At 46.8% G+C, this 14,521-nt stretch overlaps 1 protein-coding gene across 3 annotated transcripts in view; it reads left to right on the forward strand.

Moving 5' to 3' along the window:
* Positions 1–14,521, forward strand: part of Daam1 (dishevelled associated activator of morphogenesis 1) — a 158,087-nt gene that overhangs the window by 129,546 nt on the left and 14,020 nt on the right. For all 3 annotated transcript variants that reach the window (XM_029484529.2, XM_085830438.1, XM_029484530.2), the window contains 4 exons: positions 6,168–6,252; positions 10,039–10,145; positions 11,668–11,756; positions 12,509–12,677. In XM_029484529.2, coding sequence (XP_029340389.1) covers positions 6,168–6,252; positions 10,039–10,145; positions 11,668–11,756; positions 12,509–12,677 — 450 coding nt within the window. The remainder of the gene's footprint in view (positions 1–6,167; positions 6,253–10,038; positions 10,146–11,667; positions 11,757–12,508; positions 12,678–14,521) is intronic.

Here is a 14,521-nt window from a genome sequence, read left to right on the forward strand (position 1 = left end):
ACGATAATTATGAATGTTTGTGAGCCCATATGTGGGTGCTGAGAATCAAACATTGGTCCTCTTTACTCCGGAGCCACCTCCCCAACCCCAAGTTGTTGTTGTTTTGTCTTCATCTGAATCCCTCTGCCTATATTTTGTGCATTTGCTGTCCAGAGCACTTTCAACACATCCCTTGACAAAGAGAGATATCATTCTGAATTTCTACAGTGTTGAAGCGCTTGGAGAGTACAAGCCGAGACCTCACTCCTCATAAAGAAAGTATTCCCAGTGCTCAGTGCCAGCCAGGATAATTACCCAGGCTGTAGATAAGGTTACAGCTCTTTCTGGCTTATTTCCCATCCCATTATTGAAGGGATTATTTTGTATCTGTGGTGTGTAAATCCCGATACTTCAAATGTCACAGAGCCTACGGTAAAGTAATATAGCACTGTGTGTGTATAAACGCTCTTTTTTTCCTCTCCTAGACAGTTTAGAACCTAGTTAGACTACCTATGGAAATTCTTAATAGATGATTATAATGAGTACAACATAATGGTATGGTGAGGATAGCAATGTAACTTTGACTCTCAGTGATTTCATATTAGTCAGGTCAGAACCCAGGCAGTTCATTATTATATACAAAAAACAGTTAGGGACTTTCAGCAGCAGGGTATGCACAAGAGCATGTCTGTACTTCTTTTTAAAACAGTAGGTCTTTGAGGCATTTGCTTGCACACCACCGTGCTGGGTGCATATATACCAGAACATATGGTGGTACTGTGGTTTCGATCTCCTCTGAAGATGCACAGCTCACAGGTGGACTGTAACCGGTCATTGGTTTCTGAGAGCTCTGAACATAAAAATGGATCCATTCCTTGATGGTTTCATAACTGGACCATGTGGGTATAAACTATGGGAATGCACACTTGGTGGAAGGATGTCACTGGGATGCATCTGTGAGGGTGTATCCTGTCTCTGGCTCCTTCCCAAACCTAGCATGACAGCAACCTTTTGCTTAGCTGTGCCCTCCCTACCATGATGCTCTGCCTCACAATGACCCCATAGTGATAGGGCTAAGAGACCACCGATCACAACATCTGAAGCTACACGTGTCCCTGCTCCCTTCAACATCTTCACAACAAGTAGTTAATCCCAGTGAAGAAAGCAAGCAAATCAAATGGCACTGCTGCCTTTGAAAGCTCAAGGCTGATTGGAGATGAAAAATGTTAGTGGAAAGAAGATAGCATAACTCAGGGCTTGCAGTGGCCTTACTGGAGGTCACGGAAAGCTCAGTCATATGAGAGAGGAGCTCCAGCAGGGCTTCCTAGAGAAAGTGTGTCTCAAGTGTGTGCCCTGGAGATGCGGGGGCATAAGGAAGGCAGTTCTAAGCAGACTTCAGACTAGCAAAGCAAACCCTGCTGGAAAAGGAGACCTTGGGATTGGCATTTGTAGTCAGTGAAGCCCGGCAGGAAAGCTGGGTGTTCAGTCTTGGGCCTTTTAGGGGCACACACAAGTCAGCCATAATCAAACCGTAGCTCCTGTTCTATAGTGTGAAGATTGTGGCCATAGCAGTTGTGCAGTGGGCTGATGAGAATTAACCTTGCATGCATGAAGCCCCCCGGTCACTGCTTGGCTGATGGCCATTTATATATCATGGCATCAGAGAACAGGGTTTGTTCCTGAGGAGAGCAATGTGTAAGGTGGGAGGGATCAAGCGATGGTTGCAGAGGAGACACCAGATCGGGTTCTCTTTCTATTGTCGAGGTAAGACATGTTGGACCAGCACTGACAGAAATGAGAAACCGTTGATAGGAATTGGCATTTCATTTTGTACTTAGGGATAACCAGAAATATATCAAAAAATCATGCCAAGTTTTCTGGCTTTCTACACATGCAGTGCCTTTTCTCCCTGCTTATTTCCCTCCTGAAGGCAGCTGTCCACCTGTTGTCTTGTTGATGGAGGATTTGTTTCACAGCCATCATCACACCAACATCTACAGCAGTGAGAGGCTCTGGCATAGTCTATATGTTGTCTTTTCAGACATTTGTGTATCCCCAGGGTTTGGATAGCCTGTAGAGCTTCCTTATGTGCTACAGAAGTTAGGTAAGGGGACCTGCTACCACCTGGCTTAGAGCCCGAAGCAGGTGACTGCCGTGTTGTACATGGTAAGTGTGTGTTTACAGCTTAAGTGACTGAGATCACCTGAAGCTCTTAAGAGCAGAAGGAAGAGAGAGAAGTTGTTCAGTGGAGGAACAGCAGTGCCCTGCCTATCACATGTGTGAGGAGAATGGAGTGGCCATGGCATACCTCAGAATAAGAAGCTATTAAGAACTTGCCTCCTATGTGTTTATGTATTAAAATCCAATTTAATTGCTTTTTATTATAGTAGTCCCTCAGTAGCATAAGCAACTTCTCTACTGTCTGTATATGGATGACATGTATTTAATCACCAAAACAGGCCTCCCCACCCACACCAGGAGAGAGAGAGAGACAGACAGACAGAGAGAGAGACAGACAGACAGACAGAGACAGAGAAAGAGAGACTCACCACTCACTCACATGGTCTGTATTATAGAATGACCGCTTCCCGAATACAGCTGTTCCTTTTTTCCAGTCCCTCTCTTGACATGGCAACCTGGGTGTTATAAACCACGAAAAGCCCCTTTATTAAGTAGGAGGATCTGGCAAAGCAGAGCCAAGGCTGATCTGGCCGTCTGTCCCTAGCTTGTTCTAATTGTCCCTGAAGGTTCCGATTCTCTGGGCAACATTTTTAAATACCCAAGTAGAGCAACCTGGAGTTAAATACTATTTTAAGGTGGCTGGTTCATTTCCTGCCAAGAAAGGGCAGTGGAAGCAGACGCCTCAAGAGTTGTCACCAAGAGCACTGCCAAGCTGTAAGAGAAATGAGCAGGCTAGAATCAGTGGGGCCCTTAAATTAAAGAGATTAAAGGCTCATTCTGAGGGTGACAAATGAGTTTTTGGGGTGGGTGGGTAGGGTACTCTCCTAGCCTTACTTAGGAGGTAGGGTTTCTTTGTCTGATCCAGCAGGCCACGAGTGTGGTGTTCCATTGACGGTAAATTTTCTTAAGGACTTTTCATTAAAGTCTCCTGTCTCTTTGTGGGCCACATTGAGAGGAAGTTTAGTTCAGACAGCCGCTGGAAATTGAAGAGCATAAATATATACAATTTCAAAGGCAAGCAGCTTCAAACTCCATCTGGGTAGCTAGTGAAATTCAAGCCCAGTGCTTTGAATATTGTTCTCACTCCAGTTCTCAGCCCTTTATTTTTAAATGCAGAGCAGAAAGGCTCAAAACAATTTCCTCAGCCTGGTGTGAAAAGACGCAGAGCTCATTTAGTTTTCTCGTAGGAGCAGAACTTGGGGTCCTGTGGGATAGCTCAGTGGGTGCTGCCACGCCTGAGAACTAGCATTCCGTCCCAGGGAGCCACACGATGAAGGAGAGAGCCATCTCTGAAATTGTCCTCTGACTTCACATACATGCTGTGGCACATGCCGATGCACACATCCAGTGATAAAGTAATGAAGTGATAAGCAAGGCTCTTCTGGTGGTGACTGTAGAGGTTTCCTAGCCTGTTGGTTTTTATTAGAGGCAATTTTCTTCTCGAGTTACTGTCCCTTCCTTTGCCCTCTGTGGCCACACTATGGTACTGGCACTTTAACTGACGTAAGAGCCTGTAATGTCCTAAAATCCAGGACTAACCTTGACAATGGAGACCTGGTGCTGTATAGATCTCCTGTATCCTTCTGTTGTATTCTCCACCCAGACCAACTTAGCTCAGTTTTTCCACTTAATGTGTGGGTTTCCTGCCATGTTCTGGTGCACATGCTTGAGAAGCAGTGATTGTCCCGGGCCAGCCTGTCTCTGCCCAGCACAGGGTGAATGTGGCACCACAGCCCGGCGGCGGGGTACGGTGGCTTGTCCTGGTCTAGTGGACAGTTTGGCATTTTGTGAGTGTGGTTATTGTCACTTCCCAAGGCATTCTTATCCACACTATTTCACCTTCATCTCCACATGGGAGAGTACCAGACCCTTGAAAAGGATCAGGACAGGTATCCTTATCTCCACGGTGACTGTAGTTTGAAAAGGATCAGGACAGGTATCCTTATCTCCACAGTGACTGTAGTTTGAAAAGGATCAGGACAGGTATCCTTATCTCCACGGTGACTGTAGTTTGAAAAGGGATCAGGACAGGTATCCTTATCTCCACAGTGACTGTAGTTTGAAAAGGATCAGGACAGGTATCCTTATCTCCACAGTGACTGTAGTTTGAAAAGGATCAGGACAGGTATCCTTATCTCCACGGTGACTGTAGTTTGAAAAGGATCAGGACAGGTATCCTTATCTCCACGGTGACTGTAGTTTGAAAAGGATCAGGACAGGTATCCTTATCTCCACGGTGACTGTAGTTTGAAAAGGATCAGGACAGGTATCCTTATCTCCACGGTGACTGTAGTTTGAAAAGGATCAGGACAGGTATCCTTATCTCCACGGTGACTGTAGTTTGAAAAGGATCAGGACAGGTATCCTTATCTCCACGGTGACTGTAGTTTGAAAAGGATCAGGACAGGTATCCTTATCTCCACGGTGACTGTAGTTTGAAAAGGATCAGGACAGGTATCCTTATCTCCACGGTGACTGTAGTTTGAAAAGGATCAGGACAGGTATCCTTATCTCCACGGTGACTGTAGTTTGAAAAGGATCAGGACAGGTATCCTTATCTCCACAGTGACTGTAGTTTGAAAAGGATCAGGACAGGTATCCTTATCTCCACGGTGACTGTAGTTTGAAAAGGGATCAGGACAGGTATCCTTATCTCCACAGTGACTGTAGTTTGAAAAGGGATCAGGACAGGTATCCTTATCTCCACGGTGACTGTAGTTTGAAAAGGATCAGGACAGGTATCCTTATCTCCACGGTGACTGTAGTTTGAAAAGGATCAGGACAGGTATCCTTATCTCCACGGTGACTGTAGTTTGAAAAGGATCAGGACAGGTATCCTTATCTCCACGGTGACTGTAGTTTGAAAAGGATCAGGACAGGTATCCTTATCTCCACGGTGACTGTAGTTTGAAAAGGATCAGGACAGGTATCCTTATCTCCACAGTGACTGTAGTTTGAAAAGGATCAGGACAGGTATCCTTATCTCCACGGTGACTGTAGTTTGAAAAGGATCAGGACAGGTATCCTTATCTCCACGGTGACTGTAGTTTGAAAAGGATCAGGACAGGTATCCTTATCTCCACGGTGACTGTAGTTTGAAAAGGATCAGGACAGGTATCCTTATCTCCACGGTGACTGTAGTTTGAAAAGGATCAGGACAGGTATCCTTATCTCCACGGTGACTGTAGTTTGAAAAAGGATCAGGACAGGTATCCTTAGCTCCACGGTGACTGTAGTTTTGGGCGGGTTGGGCAACAACAGCAAGACTCTTACGATAGAAAGCACACACTCAACCTATGTCCCAAACAAGCTGTAAGGCTCAGTGAACGCATAGAGGGTTCCAAGGCAGTAGACGGGTAAAGATCCTTTCCTACTTAAACTAGCCACTCTGCCATGCGGCTACATCTCCTGCGTGAACCAGTAAGCAGTGAGAGAAAACTAGTCTGGGGAAGCTCCTGCTCAAACAGCATTGTCTCTCATTTTCTATCCTCGAAATGAAATAATGAAATGAAATATATGAAAATACCTGACCTAGGAAGGAACCGTGTATTTCTCTTTGTATATTAATGCATTTAACTCTTCACTCGCCTGTATGGTTTCTAAGCTTGTCAAAACACTATTTTTGCAGCATGCCCAGAACTCCTCTGACGTGCAGTGAGGTGTCAGGGGTTGAGTTCTCTCCTCTCACCCACAGTTTGTGGGTGTTGGGTCTGAGGAGGCCACTGAGCCTGCTTTGCTCATCTCTAACTTTCCTTGACAAAACTAATGATAAAACATGGCAGCTTGTCCCCATGTCAGCAGAACATTACAGAACCGGGAAAGAATGTCGAAGCCGTTTCAAAATCCTATTTTTAGTTTCCTGTGTTGTCAGGAAATAAGCTTTTGCCGAGATTTTGAGAAAAACCATACTTGAAAATCAGCAGCTGGTGTAGTGGAGTGAGTCATCTTGTATTAAATTGTAATAATCATGACAGTGTTATTAACAAAATAAAATATGCCTTCTCCAGGTTGAAATTATCCAATGATGAAATCAAGCGGGCAATTCTAACAATGGATGAACAGGAGGATCTGCCCAAGGACATGTTAGAACAGGTGAGCCGCCAGACAGCTGTCAGAGCCCAAGTAGTAGCAGATTATCGGCAGCCAAAAAGGATTCTGGGAAACCCTCCTGTTGCTAGTAGATAATTTTCTCATCTCTGAATTGCACTGCTTTAAAGGACTCTTATTCTCTCATTGTCCCTCAGAAAGATAGTTGAGAAGGAATGTCACAGGCTGTCAAATGTGGAGCAATAGCTCAAGGGTTAAGAGCACTGGATGCTCTTCTAGAGGACCCAAGTTCATTTCCAGTACCCATGTAGAGTGACCAAGTGCCTCACAATACCTGCAACTCCAGCTCAAGGAGCTCCAACACCCTTATCTGGTGTGTAAAGGCATCCACGTCACATGCCAACCATGTGCTCTCTCTCCCTCCCCCACTCTGTCTCTCTTTCATAAATAAAAGTCAAATGAAATCCTAAAGCAAAGTCCACCAAGGGCCTGGGGTCCGCCAGCTCAGACTCTGTCCCTCGGCTTCAGGTCACTGCTTGTCTTAACAGCTCATAAAACTCTGCTGGAGCCTGGTGGGAAGAAGCATTTCTCGCGAGTGTTGGAAATCTCACAAGCACTCTGAGATCAAAAATCACTCTGCAAACTATTAATTACTAACTTTGCATCTTGGCTCATCATGTCCACAAGCACAAAAGCCACCGTTAATTCCAGCACAGCCACCTGTTCTAAGCTGTCATACCCGCCCTATGGCAAGCGAGTTATTTTGGAGCTAAGTCATGCCTCTCTATTCATATGCGGCATCTCGTGTCTTAAGTGGCAGTAAGTCACAACTTAGGGGCAGCCACATCAGTGTCCCTGAGTAGAAAACGTATTAGCTTTGTCCAAGCAGCCAGGCTACAGCGTGACTTGTTCTGGAGCCACTCTGACTGCATCCTGTGTGTCTAAGCAGTGCATGTTCCAAAGCTGGTTATCTGTCTCTCGCCCTGACCCCTTAAAGCTCGAAGGTTTCTGAGCGTTGTGGTGGCCATCTCAAAGTGCTTTAAGGCTGGCTATTCTTCCTTCCCCTCCCTTGCACTTGGGACAGTCTAAGTTTAGGTCATCAGGTTTAAGGCCTGTGCTTACCAGAGCCAGGTCCCCAGAAGATCAGTCGTGGGTAGCAGCAACCATGACTAAAGGCTGAACACGGCCACTGTGTGCTAGGTCAGCTCTGAAAGTATGGAAAGGGTGATCTCGTGTCCTGAGTGGCAAGGCCACCTTCTCATAGATTGCCCCTCTGTCTTTGTTTGATGGTGGCAACAGACCCAGAGCAAGATAGACCTGCAGCTGGACTTGTCCTGGGTGAAAACCTCACAATTCCAGTAGAGAAACTTATCAAGCTGCCATTTAAACATTCGATTTAATTTTCAAAATGTTAATGATGTTTTTCTTCGTGTTTGCCATGGCTCTCGGTGGATGCACAGTTTAAAGTGTTCTCCCATGCAGGGCTGTGTCCAGATCTCTGTTCTTCTTTCCCTCATGGTACAGCTTGCTGCCCCAGCTTCCAGGTGGCCCCACCTTCCAGTCACTACCAGAAGTGACGAACTGTGTGCAAAGCTGCCTCTGTCTACAAGGTCATATGCTTAAAATTGTACAGGGTCTGTTTACTGTGAAACTGCATCCAGCAAAATTCCTCCTTGAGGGGAAGGATCGCAAAGCCCTTGCCAAAAGGGCTTGCAGTGCAAATAAGACACACTCCAAATAAACAAGGAAGAAAATCTGTCCACTGCTGCAGCATCTGGCCAAGGACATTTTTGACCTGGTCTCTCCTGATAATTCTGTGAGCTTCTTGCTCTCTGCTCAGCTCCCACGCTCTCTTTCCCCTTTCCTTCCTCACTGGCATGTCCCTCTGCCTGGTGTTCGTCCACATACCTCTTTTCAGGACACGTATCTGTCCCAGCATCCCATGACCCCTGTGTGGAGCCCGCATGAGGGCCATGTGCAGTCCATGCTGTCTGTTGCTGGTGACGGCAGGGCTAAGGGTGTGGCTGAAGTCAGTGAGCCGCTCTTCCCCGGAGCCTACCTTTTCTGTTCCCAGGCGCTTTCCTAGCTACATCCCTCTGGAAAGCCATCCAAATGCAGCAGGGTGCAGCAGGTTCCTTGCCTCTGCTTTCAGGGGGTGGGGTGGTGGTGCGGCTCACATGCCTCTTCCTATGCTCTTGGAAGTCACAAAAGACACACGGTGGTATTTTTCCTGATCACAGACCAGCTATAGTCCTGGCAAACCGAGGAAAGATGTCTGATATTAGAAGGGGGTTTCCTGCCTTAGAAGATAAAACTTCAAACTAAAGTGGAGAGGAACACCCTTCATCTTGCTCTCTTCTCCTTGCCTTACAACACTCCCTATGTAAGAAGCATGAAACTACATGTCCGGTTCAGTGTCACCATTTGGACCTGGGAACAGAAGTGTCTAGCAGTCAGCACTCCCGGCCAGCAGGCCATGCACCACTCCTTGGCACTTGCTCTCATTGCGCCTCCTTTCCACCCCCTGGGGCAAGGGAGCTGGCTTTGCTAATGCCCTGGCGCGGCCATTCCTTTTGTCGGGAGCCCATCTGGGCTGGCTGCTCCGCCCCTCAGCCTCAGTCTGGCCCTCTCAGCTCTCAGAGGACTCTTGGTGGGTCTTCTCTTTTTTGGTGTCTTGTTGATGTCTGACATCAGTGACCACTTACTCCATAGTGGAGAATTCTCACCTTGGCCCTGTGATGCTACACAGGCTTCTCCAACTTAACCTCTAGTGCCACCTTTATGGGCTCCTCCTCCTCCCGTCCCCGTCCCCATCCCCATCCCCATCCCCATCCCCATCCCCATCCCCATCCCCATCCCCATCCCCATCCCCATCCCCATCCCCATCCCTGAGTGCTGGTTTTCTCCAGTCTTGAACATATTCTCACTGAACACCACCTCCTAGTGATGCCTTCTCTGTAGTTCCAGTTCTCTCTCTCTCTCTCTCTCTCTCTCTCTCTCTCTCTCTCTCTCGGCTCCCAACCAGCTGCCTTTTAAGAGTTCCAACAAACATCTGAAAATCTATCAGAGGAGGAACTCAAGTTATGGGGAAGGTCTCATTTCAATTTGGGGGAGGGAAAAAGACATGGGATCTAGAAAATAGCAGGCATACCCAGCCCTCTACAAACACAAATGCACACAAGTGTGTGCACTTAGGATGGCAGCCAGACACATAGGAAGTAGCTTTGTCAACTTTCAGTATCATTTCTCATTCTCACCCTCTAAAATAACATATGCAGAAAAGGTAAACTATTCCCAGTGTTTCTCTCACTGAACTCTACATGGAGCGATAAGGAAGATGGGATTAGAGAAGCAGAAGAGGTAAGCAAGGTGAATGAAAAGCACAAGTGTAATTATCCATTCCACCGTGATGCAATACAAAAATGGGTAGAAGTCTGGGATCCAGAGAGACCAAGGTTCTGTTCCTAACAGTTAGGCACTCACTCGGCAATGCAGGCTGAGGTACTGAGTGTCTCTGGAAGGAACTCAGTTTTATGCCCTTCTAATGACAGGGTTTACTTTCTATGGTCCTGCTAAGGCATTACGCAAAGTAGATCCTGGTGGAAATTGGTAACATTTCTTACTTGAAAGGCGCTGGAGAATAGAAAAAGATTCTCAGCCAATTTAAAACTGCTATCAAGTCAACATATAAATAGCTGTTCCTTATGCCTTGCTTGCCAGTTAGCAGAGCTTGTAACTTAAGAAAAAATTAAAATTTCATGTTAGCTGAAAGGATTAAAACCTACTACAGCAATTTTTAACCCCCTGCTTTATTCACACATGCACTTCCAGCTTTTGAAATTCGTTCCTGAGAAAAGTGACATCGACCTACTAGAGGAACATAAGCATGAGCTGGACCGGATGGCCAAGGCTGACCGCTTCCTGTTTGAGATGAGCAGGTGAGCTGGAAGACACGGGAGTGAAGCTCCCCTTTGCCTTAGTAAGGGCATCGCTAAACCTCACTCAAGATAAACAGCTTGGGCCAGTCCCCTGTCTGGCAGCATGTTTTAGTGGTAAAATCTTCCCAGATATGAGCTGTGTAGAATGTGTTCACTTGTGGGGTAGTTCTTGTCCCAGTGAGCCATTGTCCAAGCATCCTCATGGCTGTCCTTGTGGGCCTCTGGGCCCCTGAGCTCTGGCCTTATTGTGCTAAAATGTTCCAATCATAGTCACTCTCACCAACACTTTGATGTCTTGGGATAGTATCTCAGCATCTAATACCTTGACATCTCAGGTGTGTTATAAATTAGAGGGAGATGACATGTTTGTTAAAAACTCGGAGGGAGTGAATAAGACATAGGCAGACATCACTAATCAGTCATGACAGTCTTCCCATGGAGCCTCAGCAAGCTTTCTGAACCCTTTCCCAGAACCCCCCTGGGCCAGCCACTGCTCTGTAATTGGGTTTGGCATGTGAGCTTAGTCTCTTTGCCATCCCAGGTCGAGTGAACTGATTCCATACTAGAAAAGAACCAGTAGCCCCTGGGACAGAGCCCTCTCTCTCAGTGCCACGAGCCTGCAGATACTGCCAAGGGGAGTCTGTCCCTCATTCTCCATTCCTGCTGTGGCCAGATGTAGTTATGTGCCATTCCCTAACAACTAGCCATTTTGGAGACTACTGCTGAACAAAGGAAAACTTTGGGACTTGAAGCTACGCCCTGCAGCCCTCAGTGTAGACAAGCTAGTAACCCCCAGAAGTAGCTGTTGCTTCCCAAGCATGTCCAGATCTTTACAAGTGCTTTCTCATGGAACCCTTATAGCAGCCCTGCCTGTAGGGACTTCCAGAAGAGAAGTATGGTTTTCATCTACCCACAAGGGAAAGGAATCCCAGAGGAATCTCACTCAAGGTCACCTAATTAGAGGCATAGCTGGGCTGCAAGCCTAGGACTGTTTGGGGTTACAGGATGGTATTAGAAAGGAGGCTGATCCCGGGACCTTCTGTGATGAGCAGGTTAAACGTGAGTTCCAGAAGCTTCATGAGAAGGCACAGTGCAGCAACTCCCACCCCAACGAGCAGCAAGAACCTTGTAGCTTCGCTGCAGAGCCGAGGCCAGCAGTTCCCTGGCTCCTCTAGGAGCTCTCTGGAAGGCTAAGTTCGCTTGCCTTCAGGAGCCTAGCTGAGTGAGCTGCTTGCAAAGCAAAAAGGGTTGGGAATGAGTATGAGGGCTGTGTGACAGAGACAAGTCTTTGTAGCCTTGCCAAAGGCCAGACTGAGAAGTGAAGAGACTTGAGAGCAGTGGGGAAAGTGGAGAGTCTATCTACATTTTGATTCCTTTCATCTCTTCTGTTTTCACAAGAGCTGTTGGTACGTGAGAGGAGTTTGAAATGAAGGGCCCCAGGCAATCACCCAAATACCCCATGCTGATTTGAGAGAAATGAGCTCTCATACTGAGTGCTGATCAACCCACCTTGCTCTTACAGAATTAATCATTACCAGCAAAGACTGCAATCACTGTACTTCAAAAAGAAGTTTGCAGAGCGTGTGGCAGAAGTGAAGCCCAAAGTAGAAGGTAAGGTCAAACCACTTAGCAGGAGATATTGGCTGTCTCAAGTGCTCAAAGTAAACAACTGCTTCTTTTGAAATTCCAATGGATGGTCATATAAGGTCTGTGTCTTACATGGCCTGGCCTGGCCTGGGCTCTGGAGCTCCTGCAAATGGCCTGAGCTTCTCCCAGGGACTGGGGTTTTGACCACATGAACATGGCTAAGGAATGAATTTGCCACTCCTAGCATTGAACCTATAAATAGCATTCTCATTGCCGTGCCTTCCTAGGATTTCCTCAGGGCGGAGTTTAGGTTTCCTAAGTGTGCTGTGTTTATGTCTGGGATGTGGATGGTACTCAAGATCAGTTACAGAGTGTACAGTGGAGTCAGATCGGAGTTCCAGTCCCTGATAGAATACCTGCAAGCCATCCATGACAAACGGCCAGTTCACTGCCAGCAGGACTCATTCACTGACCTGAGCCACGAGAGGCAATGGAAATAGACTTGCTCTGCTGTCTGTTCTGTTCCTAAGTGCTTCAGGTTGGCGAGTCAGTCCTGATAAGGGCTGAGAAAGGAGAGGAACTTTTCCATTCTCTGTGGAACCTCCTTCCATGGTAGCTGTTAACTGTGCTTCTAATTTGCATGTCTTGAAAGTGCTTGGTCACAGTCTAGTGACCCACTCTTACACCCCGCATGTCTGTTAAGATGTGTTGCTCTAGGACAGGGTAACTGAAAGCCTTGGCCATAACTGATGTGTTTTGGGCATCTTGCTTTGAAGCGATTCGCTCTGGCTCTGAGGAGGTGTTCAGGAGCAGTGCCCTCAAGCAGCTCCTGGAGGTGGTCTTGGCTTTTGGAAATTATATGAATAAAGGACAAAGAGGCAATGCATATGGATTCAAGATCTCCAGCCTCAACAAGATAGCGGATACCAAATCCAGTATTGACAAGTAAGTGTGTGCCCCTCCAGCATTTGGAGCACCTAGGTGCTTTGATAGACCGTGAACTGCCCACCTAGACACTGCAGCCTCGGGCTTCCTGACCATGCTCCTGCTCCTCCCTTCCTTCCCATTCTCTCACAAACAGACGCAACCCTCCAGCTCCCTGGGACCCTTCATCTACTTTCTCTGCATAGGGACACTGTCTATTCCAGTGGTTCTCCGCCTTCCTAATGCTGCAACCCCTTCATATGGTTCCTCCTGTTATGGTGGCCCCCAGTCATAAAATTATTTTGTTGCTACTTCATAACTGTAATTTTCTAGTTATGAATTGTAATATAAATATCTGATATCTGACGTGGCGGGGTGGGGGGAGGTCAGGAACCACAGATAAGAACCACCGATCTATTCCAAGGTAAATAACTCGCTCACTCGTGGGGCTGGTGTGGTACCTCAATGGGTAAAGTTGATTTCCCCAAGACTGAGGGCCTGACTCACACAAGTTGTCCTCTGACCCAAACATACATGCACGCACATACACACAAAATGTAAGTAAATAAATAAATGTAAAAATTTTTAAACTTTATAGTGTAACATGCTAAAAAGCCATTCACTGATGGACCTCTATACACCCAAAACCAAGTCATAGCCCTCCCAGCTCTGAGTGTCTCATGACCTCTCTAGTCTCTGCCCCTCCACAGAGAACTGTGTTTCAGAAAAAGGAGAAACTAGGCATCCTGGGAATGTCTCAGTCCCAGGCTGGTCTACCAGTCTTAAGAATGCAGTTGCCTTCAGCTGCACACCCCAAGGCTCATTAAGATGTGTCCTAGGATGCGCACAGCCTCACAGTTGAGGTAAACAGTCTGGTTAGAAGCGCTAAGATGCCAGCCCCTGTGTCCTGAGCAGGTAGGGTCATCACGCACATTAACAGGTGTTTGTCCAAGAGCTTTGTTTCTCTGAGGCGTTCACTGGCTTCAAAGGACCTCGAACAATCCTTCCTGAGGTAAAGCTTCTCAGAGCCAAATCCCTTTAGCATGACGGACTGTCCGCCCCAATTACTCCTCACTAATGAGACTTCTTACCCTATGTTCCCTATAGGGTTACTGAAGCATAGTGCATAGCAGCCATAATGTGTAGCAGCTCTCGGTCTGTGATAAAAGAAGTAAGCCATGTGTTAAGCTGTTATTTTCGCCTCACAGAGACAGAGTGCTGTTGTGTTGTCCTTTCCTTAGCGGGAGCCCCAGTGCTTTTTGGAGCACTTTCACATTTGATTGTCACAATAGCTTGTCAGTGGCCAGGCCAAGTTCCTTACCACATGTTGTCAGATAAGAAAGCCAAGGCAATGCCAAGTGGCGGTTTTGCTGCTCCACCCCCAAGCCTGGGGGAGGATTTAACCCCTGATCTGCAGGTCAGTCCACAGTGCTGCTCTTTGCCCACAGGTGGGTCTCGTTTGCAGGCTGTTAGAGGGACCTGCAGCCTCTTATTTGCATATAAAGAACAGCTGTCTTTGAAAGGACACCATCTCTTGCAACTTCTCCCCATGCAAAGTCAGTATCCACCCATCCCCCACTTTCTGATAATTTGGCTCTTACATGGTGTCTGCTTAGTAAAGTTACTACAGAATTTATATGAACAAGTTTTCTCAAAAGAATAAAAATTATTATCAGCCAGGCAGTGGTGGCGCACACCTTTAATCCCAGCACTTGGGAGGCAGAGGCAGGCGGATTTCTGAGTTCGAGGCCAGCCTGGTCTACAAAGTGAGTTCCAGGACAACCAGGGCTACACAGAGAAACCCTGTCTTGAAAAACAAAACAAAACAAAACAAAAAAATTATTTGCAATCTTTTTTCTCTTCTG

This window comes from Mus caroli, unplaced genomic scaffold (assembly GCF_978045245.1).
Source record: "Mus caroli unplaced genomic scaffold, Mus_caroli_1 scaffold_14, whole genome shotgun sequence".
In the NCBI taxonomy this organism is placed as follows: Eukaryota; Metazoa; Chordata; class Mammalia; order Rodentia; family Muridae; genus Mus; species Mus caroli.